The following is a 13,029-nucleotide window of genomic DNA, read 5'->3' as shown; positions in this document are numbered from 1 at the left end:
ATCTCTGTGTGTGACTCTGACATGAGCATGTACCAGGAGGACGTCAGTACACTTATGTAAATGATGTCATACAAGTCCTTATCTTCACTACACTCACTACATCTCAGCATTTGTAATCACTTTGGCTGCAGCTCTATCATGAAAATTGCACATTTCGCTCCTAATAAATGACTCGATCGATTCCCTGAGCCCCTTTATCTCTCTCTTATTCGGGCCACAGACGCCCGTGTGTGTGTGATAAAGCTCACAGTGAGAACTTGTTGAGGAGAATTATTGTCGGTTAAGGTGAAGCAGAGGCAATGAAGAGGGCCTGTGTCCAGGCGAGGTGTGCTCGCGCTGACGTGAGTGTTTGACCTGTGATCCAGGGGCCACATTAACAGCGTATGGATCCAATTGGGCTGCCAGGAAGCTGACAAAGTGTCAGTGGTCAGTTGTGCCACAGGAAGTGATCGATTGTGGGCCTCGGGGGCAGTGTGGAGAACTCTGTCTCTGTCTATTTCCTGCCACAGACGCTCGTGTCTGCTTGAATCACGATGTCCACAATTTATTATGTCTCTCTCTCAAGTGATGCCATCTGTTAGGGAAAAAAAAGTCGCTTGCAAGAATTTTCATTCTGTGACCTGAGGTTTTTTTGTCATGATTTTAGAAAGTCAAATCCAGACGAGAGCTGCTGTAATTCTACGGTGACTGATTTAGCGAAGGGAAAACTCCTCTGACCCGTGTGTCACTTTCAGACCAGCCCATCTCTGTTTGGTTGTTTGTTTATCATTTTTCCCATCGCTGCGTCTCCACTGTTTCCGCCCTGAGTTGGTAATATTCCACTGTCAGTGAGCTAAACTGGGTGGCATAGTGTTAGAGGTTGGGTTTGTGATGGATGAACAAACATAACTCAAGTGTGGAGAGAGGGGGGGTGGGGGGGGGGGGTACTGATATGCAGAATGGGTTTTGAGGATTACATTATGTTCCTATGTTCATCCACTTATAAGGAACATTCTCCTGGTGTCTTCACACTGTTGTTCTTACCCTGATGAGGGACGACCCTGCTATTATAAGACAACGGTTTTCTTTTTCCACCCAAAGCAATAACTGTGCTTTCCCCCACACACACTCACTCTGTCGCCCAGTTCACATATTATTGCCCAGACTCCCTGAAGACCTTCATTGTTGAGGGCTATGTGGGGTGTAGGGTGTTTCTCCTTCCTCCCTCCTCCACCTTCATACTCATCCATCCTCCCATCCCCCAGGGACTCACCTGTCTGTTGCGTTCATCCATAATCCGCGTGATCTGAATCTTTTTCCTCCCCATCGTCCCCGTCTCTTTCTTTCTCTTCTCTTTCTGAAAAAACTTTGCTTTCTTCTTCCCTGTGCCCTTTTTTCTCTTCTGCTCGTCTTCTTTCTCTTCACTCTTCTGCCGCTCGTCCTTTATCTGCCTTTTCTCTGCTTTCTTTTTGTTCCAATCAACTCAAAGATTGCAGCATCTGTACCTGCAAGAAAAGAAAGGAGGTGGGGGGGGGGGGGGAGAGGAGGGGAGGAAAGGATAAGCATTAAATGAAATGAAATATGGCAAAATACTGAGAGGAGGAAAAAAATAATAAAAGTGGCACCGTGGCAGCCACAAGGGAGGGTGAAGAAAGACAAAGAATCTGTCAACAATGTTGTGAGAACCGCTGTGTTTTTCACTGTCGATATCATGCAAATCAGATTCTGCATTTTTTTTTTATTCCAAGGCAGCGACTATGAGAGGAGACAGCGCTGTCAGGATCTCACCGCGTTCACAGAGACTTCGACAGTGTTTTGGAAGTGCTGCTAACTTAAATGCTCTAATCACCAACACTGTAACATTACCTCCAGACTGAGAAATACATTTGTTTCTTCCGACAAAACTGCACTGTATTGACAGTAGAGCTGCCAGACACAGCTTCTTCTACTCTGCTCAACTCCAAAATGGCAGACTTGAGTCACTAGATAGAATACAGATGTAACACAGAGCTCAGTCTTACCATGTTCTAACAAAACAAAGCCAAAGTTAAAGAAAAAAAAAAGAGAAAAGGGGGGGAAAAGTGCCAAGAGTCATCTTTTGATAGCTGATAGTAAAAGGATGTTTCTTAGAGACAGAAATCAAACCAAATTCCTACATGAAGTTAATCCAGCTGGAGATGCTGATTCTCCAGAATTTCCTGAATCCGCAAAAGGCATCTGAAAAACATGTGAACAAATGCACTTGTGCCCGTGCTGGTGTGTCCACGAATGAGCGTGCATGTGTATACCTGTGTTTCACAGATGAGCGTGCACGTGTATACCTGTGTTCCACGAATGAGCGTGCACGTGTATACCTGTGTTTCACAGATGAGCGTGCACGTGTATACCTGTGTTCCACAGATGAGCGTGCACGTGTATACCTGTGTTTCACAGATGAGCGTGCACGTGTATACCTGTGTTTCACAGATGAGCGTGCACGTGTATACCTGTGTTCCACAGATGAGCATGCGCACGTTTACCTGTGTTTCACAGATGAGCGTGCACGCGTATACCTGTGTTTCACACATGAGCGTGCACGTGCATACCTGTGTTTTACAGACGAGTGTGCACGTGTATATCTGTGTTTCACAGACGAGTGTTCACGTGTACATCTGTGTTTCACAGGCGAGCGTGCACACCTGTGTTTCACAGGCGAGCGTGCACGTGTACATCTGTGTTTCACAGGCGAGCGTGCACGTGTATACCTGTGTTTTACAGATGAGTGTGCACGTGTATACCTGTGTTTCACAAGCGGGGGCCAGCGGCTGCTGAGCTGGCCTGCATGTGCGAGGAGGAAGAAGAAAGGCGCACTCTGAAAACTTTGCGTGAGTGAGTGACTGTGTGTCCGCGTGCGTGCGCGTCTGTGTGTATGTGTGTGTGTGTGTGTGTGTATGTGTGTGCACGTGTGTGTGTTCTTGTGTGAGCTTGGCTAAGCCAGAGCTCCAGTGCATCTCTCCAGAGTGCTAAAGTAGGCCAACCCAATCTATCTCAGGGAAGAGCAGAAGAACTGTTGTTGTGTTTTCTTTTGACAGTAGAGGTGATAACGTCCCTCGTTATGCAAATGAGCATCCCATTATTTAAGCTCAGTGCAATGCAGGGGAGCTGTCAGCGCCGTCACATAAGAAAAAATCTTCCATCTACCCTGCCTTCTTTTTTTCCTCTCTCTCTACTTTCCCCTTCTTCTCTCTTCTCTCCTTTCTGAACCAGATTTCCGGCACCTGGCAGCACAAGCATCAGACACTGATGTGGAAGACGACACTGCTTCACCAAAAGACATGTCAGTCTGACTCTCTCTCTCTCTATCACTCTCTCTCTTCGCTCATAAACCCTTGCTCTCTTCCTTGCTCACTCATATTCTCTCCTTTGCGTGCTCCCACACACATTCAGGCAACATTGTACTGCACTTCCTTTACCCTTTTTTTTTCCCTTTCTTTTTTTCCCCTCCTAACCTGAATCCATGTATTTATTGAGTAACATGCATGAGAAAGCACAAGAAAGCTCTAAACCCCTGGGGTGAGCGCAGCACATTGCGATGCACTTGACCTCTTTGTGCTTGAGAGAAGGACACTGATAATGAAAGTGTGTAATAGGAACATCCAGGCATACTAGTGATAGTGATGAGCAGAAGGCATGTGGCAGCTATTATCCAGAAACACACATAAAATGTCTCGTTGGCCTGAAAATGCAAACTAGGTGATGGATGAATTTACTGTTGAAAGACTCAAACACATTCAGTCTCATTGAAACTAAAACTAAGTGAGACAATAGAATGTGAACAACGATCAAATGTATGACAGAAAGACTTCCTGTGTAGAATGGTTTGGAGCACACCCACAAGCTAGACTGCACCATCATAATAATAAGATCTAAAATAACTCCAGCTCTGAAGAGGCTATCCAAAACATTTTAGCATCGCTCAGAAGAAAACACACCCAGAGAAAAACAAAAAGCTGCCCTTTGAAAAAAAAAAAACGAAAAACAAAGAAGGATGTTGTCAGACAAACTAGCGACACTAAGGCGCTTTGGCACAAGACAGCCAGACAAGGATATCAATCAAGCTGCTGTACCTCAATCACAGGCTGACAGCATCATCGCCTCCCAGTCTTTGTGCTCCACACTACCCAGCCCAGGCAGCGCTCCAAACAAGGAGGCGTTACCTCTGTGATCCCTGCCTCCAGGCCGCCACCTCCTCCTCATTCCACCCACAGCTCAGTGAGCAGAAACCCTCTCAATGTCAACACCCGCTGGGGCAACACCTTAGGCCTTACGTAACATTAATGCTAAGACTAAGCTCATGTCCTGAACATTTAATCCCTGCTTTTGGCTCCCAATGCTGGCCAATGCTCCCTGAGGTGATAGGCTCTGCTACCGCTTGCCACTTAGCCTCGTGCCGCCCCCCCAACACCCATATTCTCTCACTTGTGCCTCCTCTACCTCCTCCTACTCAGCAAAAGCCCCCCCCCCCCCCTTCCCCACACCCGCCCCCGTCCCATATGAATACCAAGCAGCTCCTGCTTAGAAAAAAAAAAAAAAAGAGTGCCCACCTCCTCCTCTCGCTCCTCTCCTTCCCTTGTGGCGAACAGAGCATCAGTTAACAGATTACCACTGAATCACTCAATCCAATTTAGCCTCCTTATGCCACAGCAGTCAAACACAGGGAATCACAAAAAAAAAAAAAACAAGCACTGCTTCGTGAACAAGTGTCAGGTGGCAGGAGGCAGCGATCGTCTGATGGAATTTTTCACAGGCACGTCTGACCTTGAGAGGGCAAAAGAGGTGAGAAAGTAAAACCCGGGGGGAAAAAAGGAAGACGCACAGTGAACGACACGAGGAGGAACTAACAAGCTCTTACACTTGAGCCAATTTGCTAATCTCAAAGTAAGTCAGCGAGGAAAGAGGGAATCAGAATCCACAAAAGAGTGTATTTATCTCCTCTGTGGACTCTGACTAATGGTGTGGCTGCGTCCACATTATGAAGACAGACCGGAGCAGGCGACGGCTCAGGTCAGAGAGCGTGCCGGCACTGGGCGGATCAGAAGGACAATGGTTGCTCCTCCGCTTGTTTTATATCCTCGCGTCCCAACTCTCCTGCACGTTTTTGGAGAGGTGACAATGAAAGAAAAAAATTGAGAGAAGAGAAGGGAAATGGAGTGAAGCAAAAGAGAGGACTGTTTTTGAACAGGCACCAGGCCTCTCCAGGGGGAGGGGAAGAGCTGTACCCACGACCCTCCCATCTGTTAAGCAGACGGACAGAGAGAGGGAGAGAGAGGGAGAGGGGATGGAGGTTGGGGGGAGGATGGGAGAGAGATGGAGAGGGAGCAGCGATTCAGCACATAGATCTAATGAGCATTCTCCCTCTCTGTGTCTCAGAAGTGGAGCTGAGAGGACGACGAGAACATATACACTCAGTGCACCACGAGGCTTGATTCTAGGTCGCCTCTCTCCCAAGTGTTTAGTCACTAAAAACTAATATACAGCACATGGCGCTTTTTCACATTCTAATAGACAGTCTGCAGGGTGCTTGTTAATGTGGCTTTGTTATTGAGGACAGACGCCAAGGATGACTCCCGCGAATGAAGGGTGTGTGTGGGGGGGGGGCAAAAAGAGGAACTTTACCTTGACTCATGACAACACGACTCTTGACATTGAAAGGCAACTGCAGAGTTTTTTTGTCTGCTTACGGGAGAAGGGAAGTGCCGTCGAGAACAAAATAAACACGAATTCCAGTTTCCAAGAAGAAATAAAGAAAGTTCAGTCCATTCAGCTACTGTTCGGAGAAACGCGAGGGGGAAAATGTTTAAAAACGAAAGCAGCACTCCTTTAGCAGCAATGTGTACACAATTGTGCTGATGCCGACTTTCTCAAATCCTAATTCTACATGTTGCAGCAAATTGGGGAAGGTGATTTATCATGACAGGATTGGTGATGTTTTTCCAAGAAACCCCACCTCGGCAGCACAGCTTCAGCTCGTGGTACATCTGCAACACATTTGGTACGAGCATGTGCTCGGAAGAAGAAGAAGAAAAAAAAAGAGTATATATTTATATATATTTATATATAATGCCAGTATCCCCTATCCTCCGAGGAAATGCGGTTGTGAGGATTTGAAATAACATATTACACTGCAGTAAGTAAACCTTTTAGGAGGTGTATGCTACATTAAATAAACGCTCGCTCTTTTTTAAATAAACTCTCATTTCCTTGAAGAGGTAGAGGGAAAAAAAAATGCTTTAATATAGTTTTCCAAATACAATCTGAATGTCAGTACACACTGACAGTGCTCCATTCTCATTTGAGCGTTTGTGTCATGTTGACATTTTTTTCCTTTTTCTCCTCAAGAACATACAGTATCTTTATCAGAGGCGTAGATTTTCAGAGGTTTGCGTGCTACTGTAGATTTGTTTCACTCGAGTGTGTGTTCTGTATATTATATACAGCATTTTTGGTTTGGAAACGGTGACACACACACACACATCACTTTATCTCCCATAAGGATGAATGGAGATATATGTGCAGAAATGAGAGGTGGGGATCGGATCAAGCGAAGGAGGGAATCGATGGCCAGGCTGGATGGAAACAGAAAAATGTGTATCAGGTCTCATTGTGCCTCTAATGTCATTACAGGCAGTGACTCCTCTACGTGGCGCGCTGCACTACCCATCTGTCAGAGCGAGATAGGCAGGGTGACGAATGGCTATCACTGCTACTTCCCCTCAACCTCCACCGCCCCCCCACCACCGCTCCAACGTCTCCATCTTTTTCTGTAGTGCTGGGGGAGAAGAGTGACCTAAACCTGGGCGGTAGCCCACGCGTAGGTGGGTCTCTGTGCCTCTGAATCTCAGCAGATATTAGGGGCTAATTTAACACGTTAGCAGCTAAAGAGATTAGCTACATGTACATCTGGGGATTAGAGTGATAGCGGTGGATCATCCTATAATGTGTTCATTGCTTTTTCTCTCTCTCCCCCAGTGAGTATTATAGCTAAACTTGAGTTTGAGATGCGGTGGTGTGAGCCTGCTTGTGTGTTCTTCCACGTATGTGTCGGAGGATATGTCTTCACCTGTCTCTCTCCATTAGCTCCCGGTTTAGTCGGATCATTAGCGAGACAGAGACAATTTCACATGAATTCTATTTTCAAACTCTACGTGGCTTAGAACTGAGACACCTGTCTATTGATGAGGAGGAAAAAGTCAGCCGATCGCCTGTGGTTGGCACAGGTTTCATAAGCGTGATTGACGTTATCGAATAAAGTACGTTATTATAATACGTATAGAAGCTCCGGCGCTGCACCATGGACGCGCCATTCCTCAAGTTCAACCGATTCCTCAACTTAAAACTTCATACTTCAACTTTAAAAGCTAATTATTTTTAAAACTAATGGCACTCGTGCCCAAACTGTTTCCCCTGTTATCCTTCAATCCAGCAGCTCTGCCCCCGGGGTCTTGGAGGACAGAAAAATGGGAATCACAATCCACGTCTCAGCGGAAGGATGTGACACGAGCAGGAGCAGACAATCAAAGGTGCTAAAGGTGCTTCCTTCACCAAATCACTCACAGGCTAACAGAGCGTTTAATGGGACTCAGAAACCAAACCACGGCTCTGTCCTCTGTTATTACACAGCAACAAGTCATGAGTTTTAAAAAGAAGCAACAGGCAGAGGTGGAAAGTAACGAAATACATTTACTCAAGTTACTGTATTGAATACTTTTTGTGTATTTTGTATTTTTTAAGTACAATTTAAAATCAGGATTTTGTATTTTAGTTACTTTATAAATCCTATCCGTTACTGAGTAAAAATCAAAATTCAGCACAATGAAGACGTACAGGGGGAAATATACAGCAGAACCAGACGAATGATGATGTGATTATCACCAGCACTGGAGCGTGAACATAGAGGGCGTGGCCAAAAGTGACGTCATATCCTGTGTGAGCTCCAAAATAGTTTTGGATTTCTGACCTTGTCATATTTCTACTACCCTCACACCACACGCAAAGTAACTAAGTAACTTTTGCTTAAAGTACATTTCAAATGAACTACTTTTTACTTCTACTTGAGTACATTTTCAGATGACTACTTTTACTTGAGTATAATATTTTAGTACTTTTTCCACCTCTGCATATTGGAAAGCAGTGGAGCATTTTGGTTTATATCTTACTAACAAGACAGGTTCAACGGGGCAAAATTATACGATTTGAATTAAGAATAACGTCAATTCAAATGAATTAGAGAATCCATGCTCTAGCCTACAGTTAACAGTCCTGAGAGCACGAGGCCCTGCCCTTGGTTTGGGCAGCTGCTCGTCTCACTCAGCACCAGCAGACACGGGCCTCGGGCCCTCGGAGTCACAATGGAGATGGGTAGCCATCCGTCAGAGCCGGTATGCAGACAGGTGAGAGCTCTCTTTCCATAGTCTGTCGGTGACTTCCCCCAAGGACAAAGTGACTTGACAAAATGCGTCAACCCCACTCTGTGAAAGGAGGCCAAGGACTGCAAAGCTGCAGCTGCTACGAGCCAAAGGCAGCGAGAGGGCAACCGTGACGGAGAGGTGAAGCTACACAAGGTACGGAGACAATGGAGTCATGAGTGATAAACAAACAAACTTACAGGGCGACAATGACAAACATGCCACACACACACACACACACACACACACACACACACATGCCCCTGTGCCAAACTGGTGTTAGAGGGGGAAAAAAAGGAGAAGAAAAGAAAAAGCAGAAGCAACGGCGAGCCACGATTTGGAAAGGCCCCGGAAAGGCTGGAATGAATCACCGTTGAGTGCGTTCAGTCTTTCCATGGCATGAGCACAGGGAGGGGCAATGAGCACATTCATCATTCATGGACGACGCAGAGATAGAAAAGATGATATTTAGTGTTTGTTTGTTTAAATCAACAAAAATGGGAGCGACAAAGTAAAAGCTGGAAACCATGGAATTAACAGTCGTCACCGGCTGCTCGTCTATTTTCCCCTAAATGGAAATGTACAACATTGGCATCGTGTGATATTGAAGAAGACCTGAAACTACAGTGATTGACACCATTAAGTTGCCCCCTGGTGGTAATCCGCTGCTTCTGCCATACTTTCTATGGTGGAGACACAGTGGCGTGCAACAAAAGGGATAAAAATAACTGGAAGTACTGGAACAGTAGCAGCGGTATTGCAATCCTCATATTTCCGTCTCTTTCTCGCTCTCTCATGCTCTTTCCACTCACTGTAAATTCAATTTAGTCGCTTTAGTGCAGCGCGCAGGTCAAGTCTCCCAGCGTTTGTTTGAAAAACCACCGTCTTAATTCACATGGAACCAGGTGTAACCAACAGCCGACAGACGAACGCGTCGCACCGTCGATCGCTGTCTATGTGCACGGATAAGTCGCTCTCTGCTTATTTTTTTTCATGTCTGTAAAACAAGCAGCTCCCTAATGAACAATGAGCCAATGTTGTGGAATCGCAGCATAAACCCCTTCAGATACGAGTGTTCCCAGCCCCCACAGGAACAGCCAGGAGTCATGTCACTAAGAACACAAAGCACTGACATATTCACCCAATTATGTTCCCCGCCGAGTATGACAATGTCTCAGGATGTTAGCAATGTTCTCCAGTGGGGGGGAAAAGGGCAGGGAGTGTGTGTGCGTTTGTGTCAGAGGTTTGAAACCAGGGCTAATTTGCTGTGTGGGCCACGCTTGCTTATGTGAGAACACAGCGAGCCTCACACTCGGCCCATGCCGTGACTCCTCTCCTCCCTGGCCCTGACTGCAGACTGTATCAACACCAGACATCACGGTGAAGACGACCCACTGATGATTCCATCACACACACACACACACAGCCCTACCCCTTACTCTGTCTCTTCGCCACAGCATTCTAATCACCCTAATTAAAAGCTTTGTTCATTTAGAAATCTCTGATGACAATTTGTTTCACTCTACCCTACAGCAGTGGTGGCTGTGAGGAGGAGAGAAGAATTAAATTTGATCTTCTGACAGCAATTATTAAACGCTCCCTCCTGGCCTCAATTAAGGCCTGCAGGCTAATGCTAACGCGGCTAGCTCTCATGCAAACCAAGAGGTGCCAGAACACTTCCTCTTTCCCTCACCAGCTTCATTCCTTAGCATCACCTTGTGTGTGTGTGTGTGTGTGTCTACTTTGAATTGAATCTGTCGTCCTCATGGAGACAAACAACTGGTTCTAATGAGGCAGAACCTCATTTCTGAAGGAACCAGGCTAAGATTGGAATTGTGGCTCGGCTAAGGTCAGGGTTAGTCATTAACTGGTTAGGTTTAAAGGCGCCATATGTAAGAATGTGGCCAAAAACGGTTACTACATTCAAAATACCGAGGTCTTTTAGGTTTCGTTTTCTGACGTAACTGGCAACCCGTGGTTGCTCGGCAGCTGAGACTCTACTGACTGCAATGAGTGGTAGACGGCGGTAGGTGGCGCCACATGACGCCAAAACATGATTTCAGTCTGCAAAATATTTTTTTTAATGCAAATATTTTGTCTGTACTGTTTTCAGTTTGTTATATGAACATTATTCCTGAGTCTCTGTGACATATTAGGAGGATTTTATGATTTATTACATAATGCACCTTTAAAGTTAGGGATAACACTTAGTTTAGACCATGTTCTGAGAAGAAGAATAATAATAATCAGTTTTGCATGTACTTGCAGATGGGGTGAGGCAAATACATTGATTCCTTTTAATTCCTTTTTTTTGGGGTGAGTTTGTCGTAACTTAGTCAGCAAGTGAAGGACGGTGAATCTACAGGGAAGTTGTCTCACTTTGTGTCCACAATGATACTGTTGTTACGCAAAGAGGTTATTTTAGGAGACCAAATATAAAAAGCTTGTGGTGACTTTCACTGGTTTCTCTGTAAGACTGAACTTACAGTATATGTACAAAACAATAAGGAATTGTTATATATATATATACAGTCGTTCCTATTCACGTTAATGCATCTAATGTCACTGTATCCTGATGTTGTTGTGACGCCACAGTGGCTTCACTTCATTACTTCATGGTGAAGAGACACAGCTCAGCTCTGAGTCTGTGAACAGTGTGTGGATCATTTGCGGAGAAGCAGCAGCAGAAGGTTGCACACTTCAACAAGGATGTCCTTCATAGATTCGACCTTCTGGGTTTTTTTTTTCCCTTTTCTCTCTCTCTCTGGAAACCAAGTAACCTAGATCACAGAGTGAGGGACAGTTAGTGACAGAGAGAGAGGGAGATGAAATGAAAGAGACAGAGAAGTGTTAGAGAGAAACAGACGACGCTAAACAAGCAGAGAAAATGAAAGTAAACAAACCGGGACTTCGCACTCGTCGTACTCAATACTTATAAAAGAATAAAATCATTATTATAATAAAAACTCAAGAAGCTGATTGTTGCTGATTATTGGTGAGCATCGTACACATTATTAAATAGAGCTTGTTCCACGGCTAGAGTTTGCTTAAGAAAGAAGAGGCGATATAATGTTTCCCGGCTCTGTCTTCACCACAAAATGTAAATTTGAGACACAAGTTTCAAGTTTACGCTGCGCTGAATCTATAATTCAAGGTCAAATTTAGGTTCCATTTAAAGCTAATAAATGTACTCACAGTCTCTGTCGTGAAAAATATACATAACAAAGTCAGGAAATCTTTTTTAGCACATAGAGTTGAACTCTTGTACTTTCACGGTGCCTCAGCGTTCCCAGGGGATTGCTGGTGCTGGGATGTACGAGCCGAAAAGGTTGCGTGGAGTGTGGAAGGCGTGTGGCGGGCATACGGTACCTACAGATCAGTCTCTGTTTAGGGGAGTGGCCCCCAACCAAGGCCAGAACTGGGCCAGACTCAGTCCAAGCCTCTCATTAGTCATCGGCTGGGTGCCGCTTTCCCTTTTGGAGTGGTTAAGGGGGAACTGGTGAGGGTCTGGCAGTTCCACTGTACTCCACTCCCAGCACCATCACAACCCGACCTCATCAAAGCCAGCGCTCGTAATTTGTCACAGAAAGCAGCCAATTAACATATGTTAAGGGAGGAGGGAGAGACGAGGAAGGAGGGAGGAGAGGAGGGGAGGGCGAGGGAAAAAAGATAGCGTATGATTAAAGAGTCTGCACAGCTGCACGGAATCAAGATGGCAAAGAGAGGTTTGAAAGAGACCTCAGACCCAGTAATCTGATAAAGCTCACTGTTACTTAACCCCCGTAAGCAAGAGAGAGAGAAGGAGAGACGCGGAATGAAATAATAGAGATGAACAAATATTAAATTACTACTGTGAAGCTACAACCTTTGGCAAAGTGCCTGTGCTCTCAGTCAGTGGCTCCAGTGAAGGCCGCTGTATCACACGGAGACGACCCCTCCTGCTGAAGCTGCTGCTGCTGTTTGACCACACTCTATTTTTAGCTCCGCTCGAGCCTGACGTAGTTCACAGTTTTGCTCAAATCTTTTTTTTTTTAAAAAAACAAAAAAATCCCTGAATCTGAACGCCCCGTTGTGCCACATCAATTTAACTCCCCTTTTTTTTCCTCCCTCTCTTCATTTATTTTCCTGTCATAAAGTCGCAGACAAGTTGCTCACATTACGCTGTGTATGTTTGCTTGTTTTTTGTTGTTTTTTCTTTTTTTTTTACATGTAGTGTGTGGTTATTTATGCATGTGTGCACATCTGTGTGTGTGTGTGTGTGTGTTATTGTCGTCGTCTTATGAAGTGAGCTGTGTGATATCTCGCCTTGTTGTTGGATACGGTGGCAGGTTGAATGCATTAGCGGTGCATGCCGATGCCGCTCTGTGTTCTCGTCGTTCTCTCAGCCACCTCTGCCTCGTCTCTCCTCAGCGACTGATCACACGCGCGCTGACAAGCCAGTTTCAGGTCCTGCGTCTGCCGCGACATCCGTCGCTACGTGGGCTTCGGCGGCGGCGGAGGAGGAGGAGGAAGAGGAGGAGGAAGCTCGAAACAAATTTAAGCGATTTTCAAAATTGTTTGTGCGAGTCGTGGGGGAAATCCCGGCAACAAAACTTGAACTTAAACC

At 45.5% G+C, this 13,029-nt stretch overlaps 1 protein-coding gene across 10 annotated transcripts in view; it reads right to left on the bottom strand.

Annotated features, from left to right (window-relative positions):
* The window catches only part of mef2cb (myocyte enhancer factor 2cb), a 79,139-nt gene that overhangs the window by 46,609 nt on the left and 19,501 nt on the right, over positions 1-13,029 (bottom strand). For 9 of the 10 annotated variants that reach the window (XM_083903934.1, XM_083903933.1, XM_083903932.1 and 6 more), the window contains one exon: positions 1,253-1,484. The exons of the other annotated variant lie outside the window; for it this stretch is intronic. In XM_083903934.1, coding sequence (XP_083760060.1) covers positions 1,253-1,306 — 54 coding nt within the window. In that variant the 5' untranslated portion in view covers positions 1,307-1,484. The remainder of the gene's footprint in view (positions 1-1,252; positions 1,485-13,029) is intronic. 10 annotated transcript variants of the gene reach the window in all.

This window comes from Microchirus variegatus, assembly GCF_963457635.1.
Source record: "Microchirus variegatus genome assembly, chromosome: 17".
NCBI lineage: Eukaryota > Metazoa > Chordata > Actinopteri > Pleuronectiformes > Soleidae > Microchirus > Microchirus variegatus.
Note: the sequence above shows the minus strand (reverse complement) of the source record. Positions and strands in the feature narration are given on the sequence as shown.